This window comes from Aquarana catesbeiana, linkage group LG11, assembly GCF_042186555.1.
Source record: "Aquarana catesbeiana isolate 2022-GZ linkage group LG11, ASM4218655v1, whole genome shotgun sequence".
Lineage (NCBI taxonomy): Eukaryota > Metazoa > Chordata > Amphibia > Anura > Ranidae > Aquarana > Aquarana catesbeiana.
Window position 1 is genome coordinate 26,009,640 of NC_133334.1, and position 25,950 is coordinate 26,035,589.

Consider the following 25,950-nt stretch of genomic DNA (forward strand, 5'->3'; position numbering starts at 1 on the left):
TCTGGCCGTCGCCCACTAGCTTCTAGAAACTTCTCCTGACCTACAGAGCCCTCCAGCCTGACCTAAAGTAAACCCTCTGACTCACACCCAGGCTTCTAACAAGTCTCTATCTACACTACCCAACTATGTTCACAAGAGGGTACTACATCAGCATTACATATATTGAACATTATGTATGTGACCCTTTGGTGGTATCATGGGCTGCAGTTGAGACCCCCCAGAACCAATGGTCATTGCTTTTGCGCTTTAGACTTATAGGGCGTACACACGGTTGGACTTTGTTCGGACATTCCGACAACAAAATCCTAGGATTTTTTCCGATGGATGTTGGCTCAAACTTGTCTTGCATACACACGGTCACACAAAGTTGTCGGAAAATCCGATCATTCTGAACGCGGTGACGTAAAACACGTACGTCGGGACTATAAACGGGGCAGTGGCCAATAGCTTTCATCTCTTTATTTATTCTGAGCATGCGTGGCACTTTGTCCGTCGGATTTGTGTACACACGATCGGAATTTCCGACAACAGATTTTGTTGTCGGAAAATTTTATATCCTGCTCTCAAACTTTGTGTGTCGGAAAATCCGATGGAAAATGTCCGATGGAGCCCACACACGGTCGGAATTTCCGACAACACGCTCCGATCGGACATTTTCCATCGGAAAATCCGACCGTGTGTACGGGGCATTACAGTTCTTACTTAGGCTCTTACTAAAATTCTCATTTTCTCCTCTTGTAGTACCACCGAAGATTTTGGACATTGCTGGAATAGATAATCTGATTCATGGGAAGAGTGCCAATCTATCCTGGATGGTGTCAGGCTTTAAACCAAGAAACATTGAGATAAATGCCTATCTGGAGAGAGGTGATCAACGGCGAAAAATTGGTTCCTGGAAATACCCGACACCACAAGACCAGAATTATGATGATGTAAATCACCCAAAGAGAGGGGAAGGAATCGAGCTCCTTGGACAGGAAGAAATAATACAACCTTTAAAACCAAATTTTTCTTTCTTTTCCTCTAATTGTCTTTGTCCTATAAGTATAACTCCGGACAAAAGGAAAGATAAAGGGGCTGAACTTGTCATAGAAGTAAAACACGCTTCTCTGAAAACTCTTCTCACTAAACGCCAGGAACTGAACATCAAAGGAGGTAAGTTAGAGAGATATATAACTGTATAAAAAATTGGAAAAGATTGCCTGCATGTATATGTTAGGACACTCAGTGATTGGAAATCACTCCCAACAGGGACATATAGAAAAACAACTCCACATTTGGAAGAAGGGTTAGAACTTACATGAGGACAAGATTTTTCTTTTTTACTGTCTGTATCTTCATTTCCCAAAGACTAAGTGTAGCGCTAAAAAATGAGAAAGAGAATATTGCTATACCACATATAATAGCAAAATGAATTGTGAAAAGATAGTGTTTTGTATACTTTGTGAACATTCATACATATAGAACGCTTATGTTATAAAGCCTTAGGGTCACCAAAAGTGATAACAGGATGTAAAAATGGCAATAAAGTCCAAAACTGAATGTGCAGGTACGATGAACATAAATTTTGCAATGGTGATAAATTCCAAAACATATACTCGTGAGAGATGTGGGTACATGTGGGTAATGTCCGTTGGTGTCCGAGCTTCCATATGAAGAAGACCTCTTTGGGATAGCAACGTTACAACTTCACCATTCACCAGCCCTTGGTTCCCTACCTTCATTGCCAGTGAGCAATCCAAGCCTGTTTGACCCATATAGCGTATGCTAGGTGGGTCCCAACTTTCTGGTAAGCCTCCAGTCATCCTAGGTGGCGGTTTCGCACAAGTGTTTGTCAGCACATGTTGGATTACATACAGAAATCTCTCACGAGTATATGTTTTGGAATTTATCACCATTGCAAAATTTATGTTCATCGTATCTGCACATTCAGTTTTGGACTTTATTGCCATTTTTACATCCTGTTATCACTTTTGGTGACCCTAAGGCTTTATAACATAAGTGTTCTATATGTATGAATGTTCACAAAGTATACAAAACACTATCTTTTCACAATTCATTTTGCTATTATATGTGGTATAGCAATATTCTCTTTCTCATTTTTTAGCGCTACACTTGGTTACATATGATTTATTACAAATTTTCTATTTGTTGTGTTAGCTGCTTACATCTATGACTTTTTTGGAGTAAGCGCATGGTTTATAGGTTTTTTTTTCCCAAAGACAACTCCCCCCTATTTTTTTACCCGTGGCTGCTTGGAAGTAAAAGTGAAATTGCAAATAAACCAAAAGACTCCCCCCCCCCCCCTTTTGAAATCAAATGTTTTTCCCTTTGCAGCCTGAAATGAAGACAGACACAGTTTTTGTTTTATCCAGCAGAATTTACTAGTTCAACTTCTGTAGCCAGGTCCCAGGCCTCCTTCGGTCTAATGAGAACCTCCAGGGCCAAAGACAGCTGACATCCTTCTGTAGTAGATTGTGAGGCATGGTGGGTGCAGAGTACTTAAAGTTATTGGGCGCCAGACACTTCTTGAATTCAAAAGAAAGTTTATTCTACTTAACAAACTTTTTGAGGGAGAGAGGGTTAGGGCCAGGAAACCCTTAGATAGTTGCAAGATTAATTGGCAGACTCGGAGACTTCAATAAGAGGATAGCCATGCAGGGAAAGGCATCCAGCAAGACGCCACATCTGCATGTGTAGGAATGCTGTCTCCTATGGCAACAGTCTTTAACAGTTCTTAACACAAAGTGTAACAGTTCTCTCACTTTCACTACAATTGCTCCTTGTAGTTATTCAGCCCACTGAGCTCCTGCTGCTTACTGAACACAGGAGGTCATCTGCTTGGCATGGGCACCATTCACAGAACAGTTTGCATTTTCTCAATGAATTCAAAGTGTTCCTTGAGATGAAGTTTGTGATATCACCACCCCACCTGTCCACCTCGTCTTAACAGAGGACGCTTTGCATTCATTAAGAAAAATACAAAGCATTCTCTGAATGGCATCCATGCTGAGTGAGCGATCCCATGTGGTCACAGAACCTGGAAGACAGAACCGGAATTCACTGTAGTAGTGGGGTGATTGCTACAGTGATTCTCCACTTCCAAAGCAGTCCCTCAAGTCTGACCAGTGGCGACTTGTGCTAAATGGCAAACTAACACCAGCCACCTCCCCCCTCCCCCCTTTGGACAGGCGATCACTGCAAGCAAACCCCCCACCCCCTCCCCCCTGTGGCAGACGAACGGTGAACAATCGCCGCAAAAAAAACCCTGTAGGCGGGAGATGAACGGCGGATGGGGGAAGGCGGTGATCGCCACAAACACCCCCCCCCACAGGAGATAAACAGCAGAAGGCAAGCACCGGACCCCTTCCTCCCTGGACTGCGGCAGAGACTAACCTTTAGGAGGCAGGGGGAATAAAAAGCCAGTCCTCCTCTTCGTTCTCCTCCGGGCTGAACAGGAATTGTCCTGAGACACGATTGGGAGTCCTAAGACTCCCTGGCCAATCAGGTCCCAGGAGCTGATTCCTGATTGGCCGGGAGGAGAATCAGGAAGACAATAGCAAATACTCATTCGCTATTGTCACACAAGTGCACTGCACCCAGAGTCCACCCTTTTTTTGAAGCCTATTAGAGCCTCTGGTGCTTCTAAAAAAAAAAAAATCCCATTGGAATCCATGCGTCCAGAGCCCCGCATGTAGATTAAGGGGACGAACGCATGGATGGGGGGGGCGGCACCCCTACGCCCTGCATTACAGGCTGCCACTGGGTCTGGCACATGCATACTTATAATACTCCATACAGAATCAATGTAATTATGCAATACAATCCTTACCTAGAATTCAGCTTTAAAATGAGTATAATGACCCCGTTATGGTCACTTTATCCTCCAGAGAAGATCATTCCCCCCCCCCCCCCCGAGTCTCAACTATGGAGTAACGTGCTAAATTCCTGCAATGTACTGGGAGCTTTATTTGATGTAACACAGCACATTAATCAGTGCAGTGTTTGGCCTCAAACACAGTGGGGTTGATTTACTAAAGGCAAATAGACTGTGCATTTTGCAAGTGCAGTTACTCCAGAGATTAGTAAATGAAGTAAAGCTTTACTTTGCAAAGAATACCCAATCACATGCAAGAAAAATAAAAAAAACTGAATTTTTGCTTGCACATGATTAGATGATGGAAGTCAGCAGAGCTTCTCCTCATTTACTAAGCTTTGGTGCAACTGATTTCCCAGAGTGCAACTGCACTATGGAAAGCGCAAAGTCTATTTGCTTTTAGTAATCAACCCCAATATGAGAGGGTCCTGAGCACTGTGGAAGAATATGAATTGCTCTTGGCTGAAATTCTTGAATATTTATAAGACAGTTTCAGATAACTGGCGTTGCTTTATTGTGCATTGTGTCTTATAAGTTTCTTTTCTTCCTTTTTTAGATTATTTCGCAGCTCATATTACGGCCCCGCAATGTCTAAAACACGGGGAAGAGGTGACTCTGACTTGTGATATCACTAAATGTGATCCGGAACCTTTACTGATTACTTGGCTGAAAGAGAAACAAGTTATATATAAAGATGGAAATATACAAGACACAAGATATACACATACAGAAACCAGAGATGTACCACACGAGGGTAATGTGCTCAAGTCATCCAGCTCTTTGAAGTTCAGGGCGAAGGTTAAAGAGGATCACGGCATGAAGTACACCTGCAAGGTCTCCTACAATGCAATAGGAAAAATGTTAAAGCCCTGCTATGAGACATTAATTACAGGTAAGAAGCTGAGTCAGTAAATATCTATTTCTGAAGACCTTTTGTTATCACAAATGGAAATATTCTTTGTGGCTTCTTTGCAAATGATTAGTAACCGAACCTCCACTATTTAAGAAAAATGGGATCTACATGTAAGACAGTGGCGGCTGGTGCTCAAAATTTTTGGGGGGCGCAAACAAACTGAAAAATTCTGAAAAAAAAACATCAATTGCAGCCTCACTGTACCATGAATCTCAGCCATCAAACGCAGCCACTGTGCCCATCAATTGCCGCCACTGTGCCATCAAACGCAGGCACTGTGCCCCATAAAATGCAGCCAATGTGCCCATCAATTGCTCCCACTGTGACCAATCAAACGCAGCCACTGTGCCAAATCAAATAATGCCAGTGTGCCCTCCGCCATGCCTGCCGTCTGCACTTAACTGTCTCGGTGGGACAGCTCCTCGATCTCTTCTCCCACTCTCTGCTATGCTTGGACGCCTGGCGTCCAATCACAGCGCCTGTTGTTTCAGCCAATCAGGTGACGGTTAACAGATCCGAGCACCTGATTGGTGGAGAGGCGGTTTAGTGTTAGGAAAGCAAATAGTCATTCACTTTTCTAACACAGCTGAGTGACCTGCGAGCGCCCAACATGGCGCTCGCAGGTCACCTTTTTTACGCCTATTAGAGCCTATGGCTCTAATCAGGTGCTTCAAAAACACCCCCTGCCGCTGTAATTCAGGCGCCCTGCGCCCGAAAAGGGGCCGGGCGCCTAAATAGGGGGTGGCAGCAGCGGCGATAGATAGATTCATGCAATTCATGAATCTATCTATTGGTGCTAGACGGGGGTGGCAGGAGAGAGGGGGGGCCGTACACCCTAAATGCACGGGCCACCACTGGTGTAAGAACTTCTGTCTTCACACAAGAGGGGTTTTGTAATCTCAAAAGGAATCCTTGGTTGGCATGCATCGTACCTTGTCCTGTCCTTGGATTTTTTTTTTTTTTCTTTTGAGTGTATCCTAGGTCTTTCTTGTAAAAAAAAAAAATGTATCCTAGGTCAAAACTTTTTAAATAGTTTTTGATAAGGTATAGGAGGGTTGGAATCTCTGTTTTCCTTTTTTTTTGAAGGCTCACCTGGGGAAGTTCACTCAATTTATGTGTCCTGGTTATCATTGTCTCTGTTGAGGTGATGGGAAATACAAAATTTATAAATGGTCATCAAGACAGAACTAGAGAGGGGGATTTCCTAACACTTCCAGTTGTGTTTACAGCAAATCTTCTCAATCGAGTGATTAGGGTGTTCCCAGGCACAGAGGCGGCTCTAGGCTTTGTGAGGCCTTAGGCAAAACTTGGACATGAGGCCCCACTCACGCCCATAATGGGAAAAATAATTCAAGCGATAAAAAATAACGGTGTGCCCCCCCACAGCGCTGCCGACTTCCCTCCTCTGCTCTCCTGCTGACTGCTGTCGGGGATATTCAGGATGGAGGCGGGAAAAAGGGGCTGGTAAATGTCATTTACCAGCCCCTATCTTTACTAAAAGAACAGTGAGTGATCAATACTGATCACTTACTGTGTTCATTCATAACTGAAGCACAATAAACTGTGTTTACTATGCTTTAGTTTATTAATTAACAGGAGCCTCTGTCTCCTGTTTATTCATCTGCAGTGCAGCTGAGGTTACAGAGAAAGGAACTGGGGAATGTGTTTCCTCAGTCCCTTTCTCTGTCTCAATAGTGAAACTTCAGGGGTCCGTTTAGACCCCTGATATCTCACTAAAGAAACCAAAAGGGGTGTGGAGTGTATGAGTTGGGTGCTATGTACATGAGAGGGGTGCGGAGTGTATGGAGATGGGTGGTATGTACATGAGAGGGGTGCAGAGTGTATGGAGGTGGGTGGTATGTATATGAGAGGGGTGCGGAGTGTCTGGCGGTGGGTGGTATGTACATGAGAGGGGTGCAGAGTGTATGGAGGTGGGTGGTATGTACATGAGAGGGGTGCGGAGTGTATGGAGGTGGGTGGTATGTACATGAGAGGGGTGCAGAGTGTATGGAGGTGGGTGGTATGTACATGAGAGGGGTGCGGAGTGTATGGAGGTGGGTGGTATGTACATGAGAGGGGTGCAGAGTGTATGGAGGTGGGTGGTATGTACATGAGAGGGGTGCGGAGTGTATGGAGGTGGGTGGTATGTACATGAGAGGGGTGCAGAGTGTATGGAGGTGGGTGGTATGTATATGAGAGGGGTGCGGAGTGTCTGGCGGTGGGTGGTATGTACATGAGAGGGGTGCAGAGTGTATGGAGGTGGGTGGTATGTATATGAGAGGGGTGCGGAGTGTCTGGCGGTGGGTGGTATGTATATGAGAGGGGTGCGGAGTGTCTGGCGGTGGGTGGTATGTATATGAGAGGGGTGCGGAGTGTCTGGCGGTGGGTGGTATGTATATGAGAGGGGTGCGGAGTGTCTGGCGGTGGGTGGTATGTATATGAGAGGGGTGCGGAGTGTCTGGCGGTGGGTGGTATGTATATGAGAGGGGTGCAGAGTGTATGGAGGTGGGTGGTATGTATATGAGAGGGGTGCAGAGTGTATGGAGGTGGGTGGTATGTATATGAGAGGGGTGCGGAGTGTCTGGCGGTGGGTGGTATGTATATGAGAGGGGTGCGGAGTGTCTGGCGGTGGGTGGTATGTATATGAGAGGGGTGCGGAGTGTCTGGCGGTGGGTGGTATGTATATGAGAGGGGTGCGGAGTGTATGGAGGTGGGTGGTATGTATATGAGAGGGGTGCGGAGTGTATGGAGGTGGGTGGTATGTATATGAGAGGGGTGCGGAGTGTATGGAGGTGGGTGGTATGTATATGAGAGGGGTGCGGAGTGTATGGAGGTGGGTGGTATGTACATGAGAGGGGTGCGGAGTGTATGGAGGTGGGTGGTATGTACATGAGAGGGGTGCGGAGTGTATGGAGGTGGGTGGTATGTACATGAGAGGGGTGCGGAGTGTATGGAGGTGGGTGGTATGTACATGAGAGGGGTGCGGAGTGTATGGAGGTGGGTGGTATGTACATGAGAGGGGTGCGGAGTGTATGGAGTTGGGTGGTATGTACATGAGAGGGGTGCGGAGTGTCTGGCGGTGGGTGGTATGTATATGAGAGGGGTGCGGAGTGTATGGAGGTGAGCAGTATCAAATACACCACTGGTCACTGATGCATTAGTGATCAGTGGCAGTTAATTAACCCCTTTGTGCTGCATTAGTGACACCAGTATCAGTGTTTATGAACCCTTTCATGCTGTACCAAATAGGGGTCAATTAACACTGACGCTGGTGTCACTAATGCAGCACAAAGGGGTTAATTAACTGCCACTGATCACTAATGCATCAGTGACCAGTGGCAGTACATTAACCCCCTCCATGCTGCATATTAAAAATACCATTGTAAATTAACCCCCCCCCCCAAAAAAGTTACTCACTTCAGGCAGTTAGCACAGCAAAGCCACTGTGACAACACTGCCTTAGGTTAGGTTTTTAGCCTCTGAAAACTTACTTGCTTTTGCAGATGCTTCACTGGCTCCTCGCAGGTCTTTGCAGCAGCACTCTCCCGCGTCCCGGTCTGTGAATGACATCACGCCGGGCGGGACTAGTAAACTCCTGTCGGGCAGAGATCACTCCACCTGACAGGGAAGACAGTGAATGCATCGGTTCATTTGGACTCATGTCATATCACTAAGCTGCTTACTCGCACGGTCGCACCGCTCTGTGCTGCAAATATAACCCAGACAGTGTAGCGCCAGCCGGCGGGTGTCACGGAGTACGTGCATTTTTACGAGGCCTCCCCTGCCCCCCGGGCAAGTCCGCCCCTACCTCCTGGCATGTTCAGCAGCGGCCGGCAGCTCCGCCTCCACCTCCTCGGCGATCCTTTAGCAGTCCGGCCCGCTCACCCTGCCAGCTTGAAGACACGGACCAAGGACATTCCCTCCCATTCTCCCACGCACAAATCAGGCAAATTAGGCGGCTGTGAGGCCCCTGGAAGCGCGAGGCCTTAGGCGACTGCCTTTTTTGCCTAATTAGAGAGCCGCCTCTGCCCAGGCACATCTAGCACACCCCCTGCGCACACCTATGGTTTTTGCTTTGGATATATTTTACAATTATATCAGTACTTGTAGAACAGAAGGGAGTAAACACAATACTCAAAGTTGTATTATTTCTTCAAAGCCAACAGTCCCTGGATGGTTGCTAACAAAGCAGGGGTTCCTATGTTTTCTCTGCACCATGTATGAGACTGTAGAAAAAGACCATTAAATGTGCTAGTTCAGCTCCAGTATCCTCAGTTCTGTTGTCCCTCAGAAAACATCATGGGGTAGGTCTTCAATAGATCAGCAGCTCCCTTTCCAGCTCAGAGGATATAGCCCTCAAGGTCTAGGCTTACTCCCATGATCCCACCACTCAAGACCCTTCCTAACGGTTGCAAGCAAGGGATTAACTTTAAATAAGGTAACCAATATTACAGTTCTGACACAGTGCTATGGATAACTCAATAGTTACTTTCAGGTCATATGACAAAGGAAACTCCAGAGCAGCAGCAAAATCGAAAAGAGCATAAACTGTAAACTCACACAGATTTAATCACACTCCAGGAAACACATCTTCATAGTTCACAAATAGTCAAAAACTGATTGATAGGTTATCACACTCTAATGCCCCGTACACACGGTCGGACATTGATCGGAAATTCCGACAACAAAATCCTAGGATTTTTTTCAGACGGATGTTGGCTCAAACTTGTCTTGCATACACACGGTCGCACAAAGTTGTCGGAAAATCCGATCATTCTGAACGCGGTGACGTAAAACACGTACGTCGGGACTATAAACGGGGCAGTAGCAAAAGCTTTCATCTCTTTATTTATTCTGAGCATGCGTGGCACTTTGTGCGTTGGATTTGTGTACACACGATCGGAATTTCCGACAACGAATTTTGTTGTCGGAATATTTTATATCCTGCTCTCAAACTTTGTGTGTCGAAAATCCGATGGAAAATGTGTGATGGAGCCCACACATGGTCGGAATTTCCGACAACAAGGTCCTATCACACATTTTCCGTCGGAAAAACCGACCATGTGTACGGGGCATTAGAGTGTAGTTCTGAGAAGAGCCAATTATTATTACTACAGGTATGGTATAAGCATAGTTACAGCTTACCTATGGGATCCCTGTGTAAGCTGGAAATCACTGTAGTCGGCACCACTACTCTGGTGATCTTCACTAGCTTCCGGATCCCGTGCTGAGTGGCTGCCCTGCTCTATTGTGAATGCAGGAGATTGCTCGCTCGACACAGGCACTATTCAAAGAAGGCTTTGCATGTTCTCAGTGGATGCAAAACGTTCTCTGATTGAACGAGAAGACAAGGGTGACACAACTGCTCGCCTCGCCACCTTAGTCAATTGAAGAACACTTTGCATCAATCGAGCATGGCGCAAGTGCGGAGCGAACCGCCTCCTGTGTTCACTTTTCAGTAGGACAGCCGCTCAGCACGGGACCCAGAAGCTAGTGGAGATCACTGTAGATGTGGTGTCTACTATGGCGATTTCCAGCTAATATAGGGATCCCACAGAGATAGGTATATGCATCGTTACATTAATCCAAGCTGGACTAATGTAACTATGTAAAAATATGTATACTTGGAATTTTTCTTTAATGCCATTCTGTAATCTATATGCTGCAACTTTCCTCACACCAGTGGGTGATGTGTAAAAACAGCAAAGCACAGAGTACCTACTAAAAACCCTTCCAAATTTTCTGTTTTATATTTGCAGCTCAGCCTGTTGTGGAACAGATCACCTCTGAAAATGTTGGTCAGCAGATGAAGCTTTCCTGCAGAGTCCACTCCTTCCACCCAAAGACTATAGAGATTAAATGGTTCAAGGAGAAAGATGAGTTACCTACAACGGACTCTGAATTACATATTGATGATGATGGTCTGTACAGCGCTTCGTCCATTCTAATGTATGTACCAGAGAAGGAGGACAATGGAAAAACATTGAGGTGTCAAGTTGACCACACGAGTCTCCTAAATCCAGAAATTCGTGAATGGAAATTGGAAGAGCAGAGTAAGTAGAGCAGGACAGGAGTGGCATGGGAAGGGGGTTGGAGGTCAAATTTCATGTTATTGGGACTTTAGTGTTGCCAATCCGTTCAGCGTGTAGGGTCCCTCAGAAAGCCAGAAATTCTAGCTATGGGGGAACATATGACTTCCTTCCTCTACTCTCAATATACAGTCCTCTGGCTTGAGCAGTCAATCATCATGTCCAAACATTGTTAGAAAGTGGCAGGGAAAAGGTTATCATTAAACTTCTGTAATTATGTATCTGGTTAGAGGTAAAAAAATGATGAGGGCTTCCCTTACATTGCTGGTCTAAAAGTACCTAAAATGGAGGCTAGGGGGTAAAAGGGCACAGAGTGGCACAAGTGTTGAATGTCCCATCTGCAGATGATGAATTCTGGTAGAAGCTGTGATGTAGCTCGAGTGTGAGATGCTCAGAATGATTAGGATGTCACTGAAGAGCATAGTGGTCACTACAGAGGTACAGACTGGCACAGCAGCTGGCAGGAACACACAGAAAGCTGAAAGCAAAGTCTGAAACAAAGGTTGGCAACTGTCAAGACAGACAGCAAGCAGGATAGCAACTAGTCATGGTCTGAAGACTAGCTGAGGTGATAGCAGGGAATCAGCAGAGACAAGCCAAATTCAGGAACTAGCTAGGTCAGCAAGGGAAATGCAAGGTAAAAGTAGGTCTAAGTGGCAGACCTTTGCCTGCATGTTGAAGCATACACATGAGTGTGCCATATTCTGATGCTATTCTGATAGTAAGCATGGTAAAGGAGTGACAGGGAACTTACAAAGTATTTGGAGTTAGGTCTCCAAAAAGGGAAAAGAGCACATAGTAATCAAATGTGGGCTTGAAACTTTGATCTGCAGAAGGCAGTGTGCCTTTGTTTAATACCGTAGTTTACAGATACAAATTACAGTAATAAAAAAAAAAAAAAAACTAAAAAATATCTTTTTTTTCCCGTTTAAATAGTATACTAAATAAATACCATATAAGTATAAGTCGTTCCGAGTATAAGTCGAGGCCCTAATTTACCACAAAAAAATGGGAAAACTTAGTGACCCGAGTATAAGACGAGGGTGAGAAATGCACAGCTACTGTAAGTGGAAAAAGAGGGTCAACAATGCCCATTTGCAGCCTCACTGTGCCCGTTTGCAGCCATAGGTCCCCCGAACTTCAAACTCCGTAGTTAAGGGTTCCTAGATGCCCCCTAGCTGCAGCCAAAATTTGGGGTCTCTGAACCCAAATGGTCCCGAAATGACATTGCTGCAGATGGACACAGTTGACCAACTTTGGGGCCCCGTATCTCGGGGCCACTTAGTACTAGGACCCCCAAATTTCGTGTGCAAACTCAGTGGAACTAGCACCATAAAATATCCAGCTGGGGTTTCTAGCACCCAGTGTCCCCGAGATACAGGCCCCCAAAAATCGGTTCAGAAAATGTCAAGCACTTTTCTGCAGCAGAGAATGACATTTTCTGAACCGGCTTTGGGGCCCCGTATCTCGGGGCCACTTGGTCCTAGAAACCCCAGCTTTGGATATGTTATGGTACCAGTTCCACTGGGTTTGCACACCAAATTTGGGGTTCCTAGCACCTAGTGGCCCTGAGATACATGGCCCCAAATCGGTTCAGAAAATGTCAAGCACTTTTCTGCAGCAGAGAATGACATTTTCCGAACCGATTTTGGGGCCCTGTATCTCGGAAGTGGCCCTGAGATAAGGGGCCCCAAAGTCAGTTCGGAAAATGAAATTTTTTGCTGCAGAAAAGTGCTTGACTCGAGTATAAGTCGAGGGGGGCACTTTCAGCACAAAAAAATGTGCTGAAAAACTTGACTTATACTCGAGTATATACGGTACCTTCTATGTCCTTAAGAAAAAAATTACATTTATTCAGGAACAAAACGTTAATCTCTTCAGATTTCACAGACAGGCAAGTCTGGCCATACACAAGTGGATGGGGTGGCTTCTCGACACTCTCCTGCTTTAAATGAAAAATCAAAGGAGATGAATACTTTACCAGCCCAGGTACCACTAGCAGGCTTCAGGCCTCCTTATACGACAGTGTCCAGAAGGAGTACTAACAGTTTCAAAAAGATTTCACAACACCAAATCCATGCATCACATCATGTTCCAGCCTCTTTCCTGGCTTAGCCCATTATATACTCACTTAGTTATAGGCCACAGACCGGCAGATAAACACAGACAGCCCCAGATCTGTGAAACAGCTTTTGCCCAGCTCTGGATATTCTACTGTCCTCTCTCTCCCTAGGCTCAACCCTCTAGGGAAAAGGGTGTAGAGGGGCCCTTGGCAAAAAGTTGCCCGCTAAAGGAGACATACTTTTCCAGCAGGCAGTGATTCTGAAATAAAAAAGAGAAATCTTGCGAGCCACAATAATCCAATGCCTTAATGGAGAATCAACTAAATATGAATATAAATGCCCAGCTGCAAACGCAGATCACGTATTCATGGCCGTGCAGTAAATACAAACAGAGAAAAATGCGCTGCGCTTAGGTATATATCATTGTGTACATTCACCCTACTGGTACCATGTGCACTGAATAAAAAAGTGCCATGTGCACGTGATACAGATCTAAAATCAATTCTGCATGTATAAACCAATATATCAAAAAAGTGCAACTAAGTGCTATATGTAATAAATCCAAAGTGCAATGTGCAAATGATTGATAAACTCTACGTATATAATTAAATAAACGCAATGCACATTTGTTAATCAATCATAATGAAATCAACTCAGCATGTATCAATCAATGTGCCAGAGAAGTGCAACAAGGTGCCATATGTAATAAGTCCAAAATGCAATGTGCAAATAATAGATAAACTCTGCATATATAAATGTAATGCACACTCACTAATCGATAATATTCAATAAAATTAAAACGTGCACTATAAATATTATATCATATACATATCACATGCAAAACTCCAATAAAATCATATAAGTGACAGGTGATAAAATATATATACATAGAACCATATGAGTGATATGTGATGCTTGAGACAATTATTGTCCTTATTTGTGAAAATTCCTCCAGTATAACATCACATAGCAGTGTGTAGTGAAAAAGTTCCAAAAGAAAAACTATGGTGCTCTAAGGTGAGCGCAACCACTTTGGGGGTCACCGAGGCACATCACGGCATGATCTGGGCACTGTGATTCAGCAATTGGATGTTTTTCTGCGAAGCACTTTATGCACTCATCATATCCATATCACTCATATGGTTCTATGTATATATATTTTTATCACCTGTCACTTATATGATTTTATTGGAGTTATGTATATGATATAATATTTATAGTGCACGTTTTAATTTTATTGAATATTATCGATTAGTGAGTGTGCATTACATTTATATATGCAGAGTTTATCTATTATTTGCACATTGCACTTTGGATTTATTACATATGGCACCTTGTTGCACTTCTCTGGCACATTGATTGATACATGCTGAGTTGATTTCATTATGATTGATTAACAAATGTGCATTGCGTTTATTTATTTAATTGTATATGTAGAGTTTATCAATCTTTTGCACATTGCACTTTGGATTTATTACATATAGCACTTATTTTCACTTTTTTGATATATTGGTTTATACATGCAGAATTGATTTTAGATCTGCATCACGTGCACATGGCACTTTTTTATTAAGTGCACATGGTACCAGTAGGGTGAATGTACACAATGATATATACCTAAGCGCAGCGCATTTTTCTCTGATTGTAGGCAGTGATTCTATTGCCTCTGGCAGAATCTTTACCATTCAACACTTTTGTGTTGGATGCCTGCTCACTCACTGGTGTCCGTTTATGAAGCAGTGATCAGCAGTGATCCCAAGGATCGCCGCTGATCACAGTCCATAAACAGTTTATGAAACAGAGATAATCATGGGGAGAAGTGTTTGAACTTGTTCTTCGCCGATAATCTCTGCACATGGAGAATCCTCATTGAATGACACAGTAACGGGCAGTTTATGAAGCTGCGATCTCAGCGCTTCACTGGCGATCTGTGTCAGAGTTCACACTCCCAGATTCACCAGCTCAGAGGTGGAGAATCGGGGAGTGAAGAGAGAATCCCAGGGGATCTGAGGAGGAAAGAAGAAGGTTTTTAACTTCTTTCTACCTCGTTCAGACCCCCCAACACTGTAACCATGTCCCCTGTCATGAAATATGTGAATAGAGCAGCGCTAGCGACAATAAACTAAATAATATGTCACTGCTGCTGTAAGAAAGTACAAGTACTTAAAAATTATAAAACAAACATATACAGCGCTGGTAAAAAATGTGCTATACCATGAATATCCTATATGTAAAGTGCTCTGTGCAATACTGAAATACTTAAATCCATAAATGACATGGGTAGTGAATATTGGTGTACACTGGGTGCAATCCACAAATAAACTGCTAGTTCCCCATAAACCTTATACATAAAGTGCAATTTACAATAAATCTGCAATCGGTACTTGCCCAATTGCTAGTGAAATAATACATGTGCTAACAGAGTTGATATAGTGCTAATAAACAGAGGCGGCTCTAGACTTTGTGAGGCCTTAGGCAAAACTTAGACATGAGGCCCCACTCACTCCCATAATGGGAAAAAAAAATTCAAGGGATGAAAATGAACTGTATTAGGAGGGTACAGTATAGGGGAGTGGACAGTACAGGGGGTAGGTAAGTGGGCATAATAAAGATATATTTTCCTCAAGCAGAGCTGCACAGGGAAGCTGCTCTCACAGATCCTACCTATTCTGGTAGGCTGTCACAAAGAGAGAAATAAAAGGGGGATGGGTGGAGAAGGAAAAGGGAAAGGGAATAGATAGAAAGAAGGAAAGAAAGAGATAGAAAGAAGGAAAGAAAGATGGAAGGCTAGATAGATAGATAGATAGAAAGATAGAAGGAAGGAAAGAAAGAAAGAGAAGGGGGTGGAGACGGAAGGGAAGGAAGAACATCCCCTACATCAGTGTAATCACTGGGAGGCATGAGGGACTGGATGGATGGATGGATGGATCAGACTCCCCTTGTCCTTTTCTGTTTGCTGGTCTTCAGCTTGAATCTTTCCGCCCACACATCCCCTTCTCTGAGGCAGAACAGAGAACACTGCCGAGGAGAGTGGGCGGGGCAGACACAGGAGGAGAGGGCGGGAGGAGGAGGAGGAGCAGAAGCTCTCTCTCCTCTTCTGTCTGGCTGTGCGGGCAGCAGGGGGAGGGGGGAGATCTGTCAGAGCTCTACACTGAGCGGCTCTCCGTGTCTGTGATCCGGAGCTCCGATCACACGTCTCACTCGCAGCCCGTATCTCTCCCTGTAGCAAAGTGAGGGGATACAGGACTGTGTGATGGCGGCGATCTCTGCTGCTGGAAGGGGCGGCTCTCTAATTAGGTAAACTAGCCAGCTGTGCGAGGCCCCTATGACTGCGAGGCCTGAGGCCACCGCCTATTTCGCCTAATTAGAGAGCCGCCTCTGCTAATAAATAAACCTAAATAAATACCGGCTGGGCTATTAAACAAAGCCCTCATTAGCATGTCCCCTGTCATATTTATGTGTATACATTTTTATATATATATATATATATATATATATATATATAATGTGTGTGCATATGCATGTATACATATATAAATATATAATGTAGGGGGACTCGTTTTTTTAACATTAACCACACCGTCTGTCAGTGTATTGAGCGGTGATAATTTATCACTGCTTAATAAACTGACATCTCTGTGTTTCTGTGAATTTCTGGTACTGTAATCTTGTAAGGTCTCACGAGATTCCAGTATCAGGGGGCGTTAGAAGCATGTTTGAAGCATTTGTAGATTGCTTCACTCCTCCAAAGGTGAAGCGATCTACTCCGCTTCATAAGCTGGCACACAGAGGAGAAATTTTAAGATAGGGGTAAGTGGCGCTACCTATAATGGGGGATCTATTGTGATAAGTTGTGCTAAATATGTAATTAAGGGCTCCCGCTCAGCAGCAAGAAAAAACTTTTGTGCATAAAAGTGTCCTCACCTCTTGTGTGAAAGGGATCTAATCTGTAGAAGTCCCCTCTACATTCTGTGTAGTAAACCAATTATTCATCAATACATAAAAGGTGAGAGCTCATAGACCCGACAAGCATATGTTCAGTACCCTCCAACCATCCAAAAACTTTAATGTTGGTGATGGGAGGTATATTAAATAATCAATACTCCATGTGGGTGATTAGTGAAAAAATATTATAAAATCATACGGGTGTGAGGATCTAGTCCACATATGAAAAAAAAAAAAATATATATATAGATAATTCCAACAAAAAAAAAATAATATATAAATAAAATACAGTTCCAAAAATATATATGTCTATATAAAGTTCCAGCAAAGAAATGAATTTATAGTGTTCCAACAGTGTTCTTTATAATTGGTGACTTTCGTGCAGATAACCAGCTAGTATCCAGTGACTTGCGGTGCTCCCCCTCAAGGATCCCCACTCACCAGCTCCCTGCAGGGTTAGTAGGCATGTAGTATTAAGCCTTGGTATGGTGTCCTTGATTCCAGTGAGGTTGTTCCTGGGTACTCCCGCTCCAGACACAGAACCGATCCGTAGTATGGTCATCCACATAGGAAAGGAAACAGGGCTCCCGTAGTGTATTACATTTTTAAAAATTCTTTATTAAAAAAATTGATTGCCCAACAACTCGGGCTAATATATAAAAGTAAATAAACTAAAAAACTAAATAAACCAAGCCAGAAAATCACACTGCGTATAATGGTAAGCGCAGAGAGAGCTCGTGGACGCCAAAGCCATCAGCTGAGCGTCGTGCGCCTCAGCATCGTTCCACACTCTCTTCCGCTTCCGCGTGTGATGTAATCGCGTAGCTCCGCCTTACGCGTTTCGTCATCAACGTTATCAAAGGCGTAGCTAGCGTACCTCATACTCAGCTATATGTAGGCTTTGATTTCTTGCAGTTCCTGGATAAGTTGTTGACTATCTCGTAAGTAGGATTTTCCTTGTTGGACTAGTGGCTTCAGGTATTTGTCCAAATATTCTCCTAATCTTGAAAAAATGGAGTTGATCCCACTTATTATGGGCCTACCTGGTGGTTTGTGCATTCTTTTATGTATTTTTTAAAGTGGTAAGGGAATAAAGACGGCGCTGCCCTCAATATGATTGGGTGCTATAACCTAATACGGTAAATGAACCTGAACTAGGTGTTCATAGTGCAATTTCACCAAATTTTGCAGAAGTAACCAAAAGCGATAGATCCAAAAGATCAAAAAACAAAAGACAAATGCCGTAACCTCAGTGCATACGACACTGCTACATAAAGTGAAATAAAATAAAATAAAATAAAATAAAATAAAATAAATTCCCCCAGTGGGTTAAATAGTTATTTCAAAATAGAGTAGTACAGTATAAGTGAACAGTGGTTGAATAAAAAATTAAGTTTCCTCAAAACTCAAAAGTTTTGGGACAAAATGGCGCCAGGGGTGCTGTGAAATAAGTGATAATAAAAAAAGTTTTTAAATTGAATATATATGTAGTGTTACTATGGTCTCCGTGTGCCGTTATCATGTGTATATAAGATAATGCTACAATTTCCAGAAGTATTAAGACACCATGGCGTATGTGAACCAAAAAAACAACTTTTGTGAACCATAAAAAACTTAATTGTGGCACACTATTAGCACACTCCCTGTGAGTTAAATGCAATTATATAGAAAAGCATACAGCAGCCATAAATCCAGTTTAACAAATGCATATGCAGCAATCATTAGCTCCTAAAAGGTCCATGCAAGGGGTCATACATAAATGACCAGGTGGGGAAGACAGAGTCCAACAATATAAATGCTGTTAATTGTATCCTTGGGGACACACTGCAGTGACTTCCGTGCCTTTCGCTCAAGACGGTGACTTTCAGGTGCTCACCCCCCAATGATACCCCACTCACCAGAGATGATCACCCCTGCAGGGGTACCGAGCGGCAGAGTGGGTGTCCCACGGCAGGTGATATTCACTCCGAGTGTGCTTCCCTTCCTCTACAGCTTTTGGTCCTTACAGCTACTCCAGGAAACAGATGTATTCTAATGTGGTCAGGATATTCCAACGATTTGCCAACTTCAACTCTCCAGTATACCGGAGAAAAAGAAACACAAGGGGGCCTCCTTGGTGAAGTACGTTGTATAAAATTTATTGCACATAACCGTTACAGAAGAGTCCCATTGCAAATGTTCACAGGCTACAAGCCAAAAAACCAAAGTGAAAATTTAAAACAAGCACCGCTGTGTGCAGGGTTGGAACCGGCAGCGAGTAAGGTCGTGCGTTCCACCGTGCGTTCCAGCCAGCACTTCCGGGTATGACGTGTGAGCGTGACTCCGCCTTACGCGTTTCGTCATAGGACGTTTTGAAAACCTGCCTTTGAAAACGTCCTATGACGAAACGCGTAAGGCGGAGTCACGCTCACACGTCATACCCGGAAGTGCTGGCTGGAACGCACGGTGGAACGCACGACCATCCTCGCTGCCGGTTCCAACCCTGCACACAGCGGTGCTTGTTTTAAATTTTCACTTTGGTTTTTTGGCTTGTAGCCTGTGAACATTTGCAATGGGACTCTTCTGTAACGGTTATGTGCAATAAATTTTATACAACGTACTTCACCAAGGAGGCCCCCTTGTGTTTCTTTTTCTCCGGTATACTGGAGAGTTGAAGTTGGCAAATCGTTGGAATATCCTGACCACATTAGAATACATCTGTTTCCTGGAGTAGCTGTAAGGACCGAAAGCTGTAGAGGAAGGGAAGCACACTCGGAGTGAATATCACCTGCCGTGGGACACCCACTCTGCCGCTCGGTACCCCTGCAAGGGTGATCATCTCTGGTGAGTGGGATATCATTGGGGGGTGAGCACCTGAAAGTCACCGTCTTGAGTGAAAGGCACGGAAGTCACTGCAGTGTGTCCCCAAGGATACAATTAACAGCATTTATATTGTTGGACTCTGTCTTCCCCACCTGGTCATTTATGTATGACCCCTTGCATGGACCTTTTAGGAGCTAATGATTGCTGCATATGCATTTGTTAAACTGGATTTATGGCTGCTGTATGCTTTTCTATATAACTGCATTTAACTCACAGGGAGTGTGCTAATAGTGTGCCACAATTAAGTTTTTTATGGTTCACAAAAGTTGTTTTTTTGGTTCAGATACGCCATGGTGTCTTAATACTTCTGGAAATTGTAGCATTATCTTATATACACATGATAACGGCACACGGAGACCATAGTAACACTACATATATATTCAATTTAAAAACTTTTTTTATTATCACTTATTTCACAGCACCCCTGGCGCCATTTTGTCCCAAAACTTTTGAGTTTTGAGGAAACTTAATTTTTTATTCAACCACTGTTCACTTATACTGTACTACTCTATTTTGAAATAACTATTTAACCCACTGGGGGAATTTATTTTATTTTATTTTATTTTATTTCACTTTATGTAGCAGTGTCGTATGCACTGAGGTTACGGCATTTGTCTTTTGTTTTTTGATCTTTTGGATCTTTCGCTTTTGGTTACTTCTGCAAAATTTGGTGAAATTGCACTATGAACACCTAGTTCAGGTTCATTTACCGTATTAGGTTATAGCACCCAATCATATTGAGGGCAGCGCCGTCTTTATTCCCTTACCACTTTACTCTATTATTGGATCCTTTGAGATACCAATCAGGAATAGGCAGCAGCTCTCACACTGTCCTAAGCGCGGACCCCTCTACTTATATTTTATGTATTTTTGGCGTATAATACATGACTCGGGTTTTAGTAGATTTTGAAAACAGGTATTCAGCTTCTTTTACATTTAAGATCCCCATTTTTTTCCCTTTCTCAATGAAGGTCTTCAATTTCTTCTCATATTTCTTCTTGGGGTTACTCTTTAGTTTCTTATAGGTATTTTCTACTTTTAGCAGATTTTCCATTTCCTCCTGGTAGTCCTTTTTGTTCAGGACAACCAGTCCTCCCCCCTTATCCGCTGGTCTTATGACTACTTCATGTCGTTCCCCTATTTTCTTAATGGCATCCCAAACATGTTTTCCTTTTCTGTCCTTCCTTCTTAAGTTTCTTAGGTCTTCTTCCACCATCTTCTCGAATGCATTCAGGCATTGACTCTCTGGTGTTTTTGGGTTGTAGATGGAATTATTTTTTAAATTAGTTTGTATATACTCAGGAGCCTCCCGAGTATTGGCTTCTTGGTTTAGAGCAAAGTGTTTTTTGAGGTTGAGTTTCCTCATAAACTTCTGCAGGTCTATAAAAATTTCAAATTTATCTAACGTTTTTCAGGGGCAAACTTGAGTCCCAAATCCAACACCCTGATTTCTTCAACTGAAAAAGTGGAGTTGCTAAGGTTAAAAATCACTTTCCCTAATATACTCTCCTTCTTTTTCTTCCTACCTCCTCTCCTTCCTCTTGTCTGCCTCTTCTTTCCGGGTAACTTGGCATTGTGCCCCTGTTTCTTTCCTGGGTATGCTCCCACCTATTGTTGGGGTGTGTTCTCTCTCCGGGCTCTTGTCTCCCCATAGGGGTGGGGTCACCCAGGAAAGAAACAGGGGCACAATGCCAACCCCATGCTGGCTTCATTGGTTTCCCCTATGATTTTATAATTCAGCTCTATGGACTAAGGAAGTGGTATATCCCAAATGAATAGTTTGAATGAGGTGGAAAGATAACAGTACATGGATTAACCTTATCATTCTTGCATAAGAGCATATTGTGTTAATATACATGTCTGCCCCTTATGATGGCAAGCGGGGATATAAGGTTTCATACTTTATTAATTCTTTAAAACCCCTTAACCACAATGGGCCAACCCGTTAGGAAAGGATTTGTAATACAAGCAAACAATCCGCCCATGGGAGGAGCAATGTGGGAACTCGGTATGCCCGCTTGCCTACATATAGCTGAGTATGAGGTACGCTAGCTACGCCTTTGATAACGTCGATGATGAAACGCGTAAGGCGGAGCTACGCGATTACGTCACACGCAGAAGTGGAAGAGAGTGTGGAACGCAGCTGAGGCGCACGCCGCTCAGCTGATGGCTTTGGCATCCACGAGCTCTCTCTGCGCTTACCATTATACGCAGTGTGATTTTCTGGCTTGGTTTATTTAGTTTTTTAGTTTATTTACTTTTATATATTAGCCCGAGTTGTTGGGCAATCAATTTTTTTAATAAAGAATTTTTTAAAACGTAATACACTACGGGAGCCCTGTTTCCTTTCCTATGTGGATGACCATACTACGGATCGGTTCTGTGTCTGGAGCGGGAGTACCCAGGAACAACCTCACTGGAATCAAGGACACCATACCAAGGCTTAATACTACATGCCTACTAACCCTGCAGGGGTGCAGGGAGCTGGTGAGTGGGGATCCTTGAGGGGGAGCACCGCAAGTCACTGGATACTAGCTGGTTATCTGCACGAAAGTCACCAATTATAAAGAACACTGTTGGAACACTAGAAATTCATTTCTTTGCTGGAACTTTATATAGACATATATATTTTTGGAACTGTATTTTATTTATATATATTTTTTTTTTTTTTTTTTTGGAATTGGAGTTTTTTTTGTTGGAATTATATATATATATATATATATATATATATATATATATATTTTTTTTCATATGTGGACTAGATCCTCACACCCGTATGATTTTATAATATTTTTTCACTAATCACCCACATGGAGTATTGATTATTTAATATACCTCCCATCACCAACATTAACGTTTTTGGATGGTTGGAGGGTACTGAACATATGCTTGTCGGGTCTATGAGCTCTCACCTTTTATGTATTGATGAATAATTGGTTTACTATACAGAATGTAGAGGGGACTTCTACAGATTAGATCCCTTTCACACAAGAGGTGAGGACACTTTTATGCACAAAAGTTTTCTTGCTGCTGAGCGGGAGCCCTTAATTACATATTTAGCACAACTTATCACAATAGATCCCCCATTATAGGTAGCGCCACTTACCCCTATCTTAAAATTCTCCATACTATTAACCACCCTCTAGTAGGGTTGTTCAAGGGGAGGCTGCACACCTAAGTACGTGAGCGCGGAAACCCTCCTGTATTCATCACACAGAGGAGAAAGATCTCCACTGTGAATGCCGGAGAACGAAGCAGTGAATAGATTTCACTGCTTCATAAAAGGACACCACTGTGAGCTGTGGTTCCTTCCACTGGCCCATACATATCTGCTGTGCACTATAGTGACGTAGTAACCAGAGGGAGGAACCAAAGTGTATGGCAAGGAATGCATATTTTTAGCGATTTTTAGCGATTTTGTGCAATCAAATTGCTTAAACTTTCCCTTTAAGTAAGGGATGATTAACCAGCTCTGATTGCCTCTCTAGTGCGTGGGGGGTTTTTCATTCCAGCGATATTCTTGGGCTGTAATCCCTTCATAGCCCCTTTACCCTGTGAGAGGTTGAGCGGTTTAAACTTTTTAATTCAGTAGGTGTAGCCGGAGTGACGTGCAGGCTTGCGTCCTCTGGATAATTGTACCAGTGCTGTGATTGGAGCATTGGTTACCATGCCATTATTTATCAACAATGCGGGCCGTCGTTGTGTATCCCGCCCCACGCTGATGAAGTCCCACCCACAGGACGTAACGCGTACGGGGGCCAGGAGCGCATGACGTCACCCGCGGCTGTCAGCCTGTTCACGATCACACGCCATCCAGCCGACACTCGGTTCTGATTGCTCCGATTTGTGAGTGCAATAGTCTTTTTCTATTTTAGCAATAAAGTATAAGAAACAGAGAGCACTATATTGTCTATGCTTTATTTACATATTCCATCTATGCCATCTGATGAGAGTGGGAGTACTTTAGAAGTCATTATCGCCTGTTTCAGCTTACCTTATGTATGGTTTACATGCTGTGTGACCTGTTTCAGGTCGAAGATTGCAGGTGAGGGGCCATCCATATATAGTGAAGGGATTTTAGTCACCTCTGATCTTATCCTAGGCGTCTGACTATCCACTGGTGATCTCATCTCCTACCTACTAATTATTGAACGGACAATTTATTTGTGCAGCACTCTTAGTATTCATAAGGAATGCAGGTATCTTGACATATCCAAAAGTCTCTACCTGAAGCATACAGGGGTTGATCTACTAAATAGGATGTTTACAATGTGAGGTAATTTTGCTCAGAGCTTAGTGAATGTGGTGAAATTTCATTTTGCAAAGGATACCCAATCATGGAAATCAAGGAAAATGTAAAAAAATAGCATTTTGCTTGCACATGATTGGAAAATGGAGATCAGCAAAGATTCACCTCATCCAACTTCCCTTGCAAAGAGAACAGCCTATTTACCTGTAGTAACTCAACCCCAGAGAAATACACCCTTCAAACTCAAGCTCCTCTGGTTGGCCATTGGGAGCAAAGAAATTACCCACTACTTCCCTGTATCCCATAGGGTGTGCAGCACAGATTCTTTCTACTGCCCTTGTGCCCCCCCTTCCCCCCGCAGCGATTCCGGCTTCCTGCTCTCCTCTACCACCGGATGTTGCTGCGGGGATGTTTTAGGATGAATGGGAGAAGGGGCTGGCAAATATGTAATTTATCAACCCTTCCCTATCTGAATGAACATGGTGAGTGATCAGTAGAGTGTGTTTGAGCTTTGGAGTGCACACCCTAATGCAATAGGCTGCGCACACCTATGCTGTATCCAATACACTCTCCTCCCTTTCAAGTGACAGGATTGGTGCTTGGTGATTGGCTGCTAAGTTCTGTGCACACTCCAGTTTGCAACTTGGTCTAGGGTTCCTTCTCTTTGCTGCAGGTGGTTGAACAGAGTGGAGGGGAAACTAAAGGAAAGGGAGCATGTACAGCTGGTGGGGCTACTATTTAAAGTGAGCCTGTTGTTTTGCTTTGCAACTGATATAATACCTAAACTTTTGTGTTTTTGTTTATCCTCCCAGGAACGATTGGCATTAAAAGCTGAAAAAGGTAAAAAAAACAGCGGCCAAATTTTAGTGGTGAGAGATGGCCACATGCCACTTATAGACAATGTCTCAGGATACCTTTCTTGGAATCAAATTCTTTTTTTATGAAGACATTTTTTTATTTTGCAAAAGTCTTCATCACTGGGGCTCTATAATAGCAGCTTCTTAAAAAGTTACTTCTTGGTTTGTCCTGGAGGAACCATACTCAAACCTCGCCAGGAAGAAGCCTGTAATGTTGCTGCCTGGGCACTGGACTCCGCATTAGGTGCTTACCTACGCATAGGATGCAAAACATTGATTTGTGCTCTACAGATCCAGTACTGTTGTCCACCTGTCTAGAGAAGAAGTTTCTCTGAAGGCCTCCTAGGGGGTATGCCTACCAGAAGGGCAAAGACTGCTCAGAAGGGGAATTTTACTCTTGATCCTGCCTGTCACTCTCCAGCCTGTATACACAGTGGAGGGTGCAGGGTGCATTTCTGACCACTGCTGCAACAAGTCAGGATATTGCCCTAGAGCAGGCATCACTAAATGGCGGACCACGGTTCAGGTCCAGACTGAGTCACTGTCCCTGTAATGGATGTGATTAAAGTGTTATGGTGAAATGCCTATTTCAAATATAACCGTGTAGATATAAGTGCTTATCTCTGATTTCAGCTATTAGTAAAAAATATAGTGTATCGCTATGTGTATATGTAAACAGTGAATCAGTTTTACCTTAACGGACAAAAAAGTGTTGAAACACTAGGTGATACAAATTAACATAAGAAGTGACTACAGTGAATAAATGACGTGAATCAATAATATGAAATATAACAATGAGTCTAAAAAAACATATATATGTGGCAAATCAAATAATATAGTCCATAAAAAAATGACAATTATATTGATGATAAATAGTGGAATAGAAAACCACCACCAAAAAGTCCATAAGAGTTAAAGTGCTAAAAAATGAAAAAACTCCCAGGGTTTCCACATAAACAGAATTGTTCACTTCTGGCAGATGAATAGGTAAGAAATCACAGATGGGTGGAGGATCAAAATAAGTGGCAGGACCATCACTGGAGCATCAAAAGAGGCTTACCAAAATCAGATGACTTGAAAAGACATACGTCTTAC

The 25,950-nt window shown here is 43.3% G+C and overlaps 1 protein-coding gene across 1 annotated transcript in view; it reads left to right on the forward strand.

Annotated features, from left to right (window-relative positions):
- The window catches only part of LOC141111892 (uncharacterized), a 64,542-nt gene extending 38,854 nt beyond the window's left edge, over positions 1 to 25,688 (forward strand). The window contains exons 4-7 of the mRNA XM_073604103.1: positions 742 to 1,155; positions 4,434 to 4,769; positions 10,550 to 10,843; positions 24,811 to 25,688. Of these exons, the coding sequence (XP_073460204.1) occupies positions 742 to 1,155; positions 4,434 to 4,769; positions 10,550 to 10,843; positions 24,811 to 24,833 (1,067 nt within the window). The 3' untranslated portion in view covers positions 24,834 to 25,688. The remainder of the gene's footprint in view (positions 1 to 741; positions 1,156 to 4,433; positions 4,770 to 10,549; positions 10,844 to 24,810) is intronic.
- Positions 25,689 to 25,950: the final 262 nt, after the last annotated feature.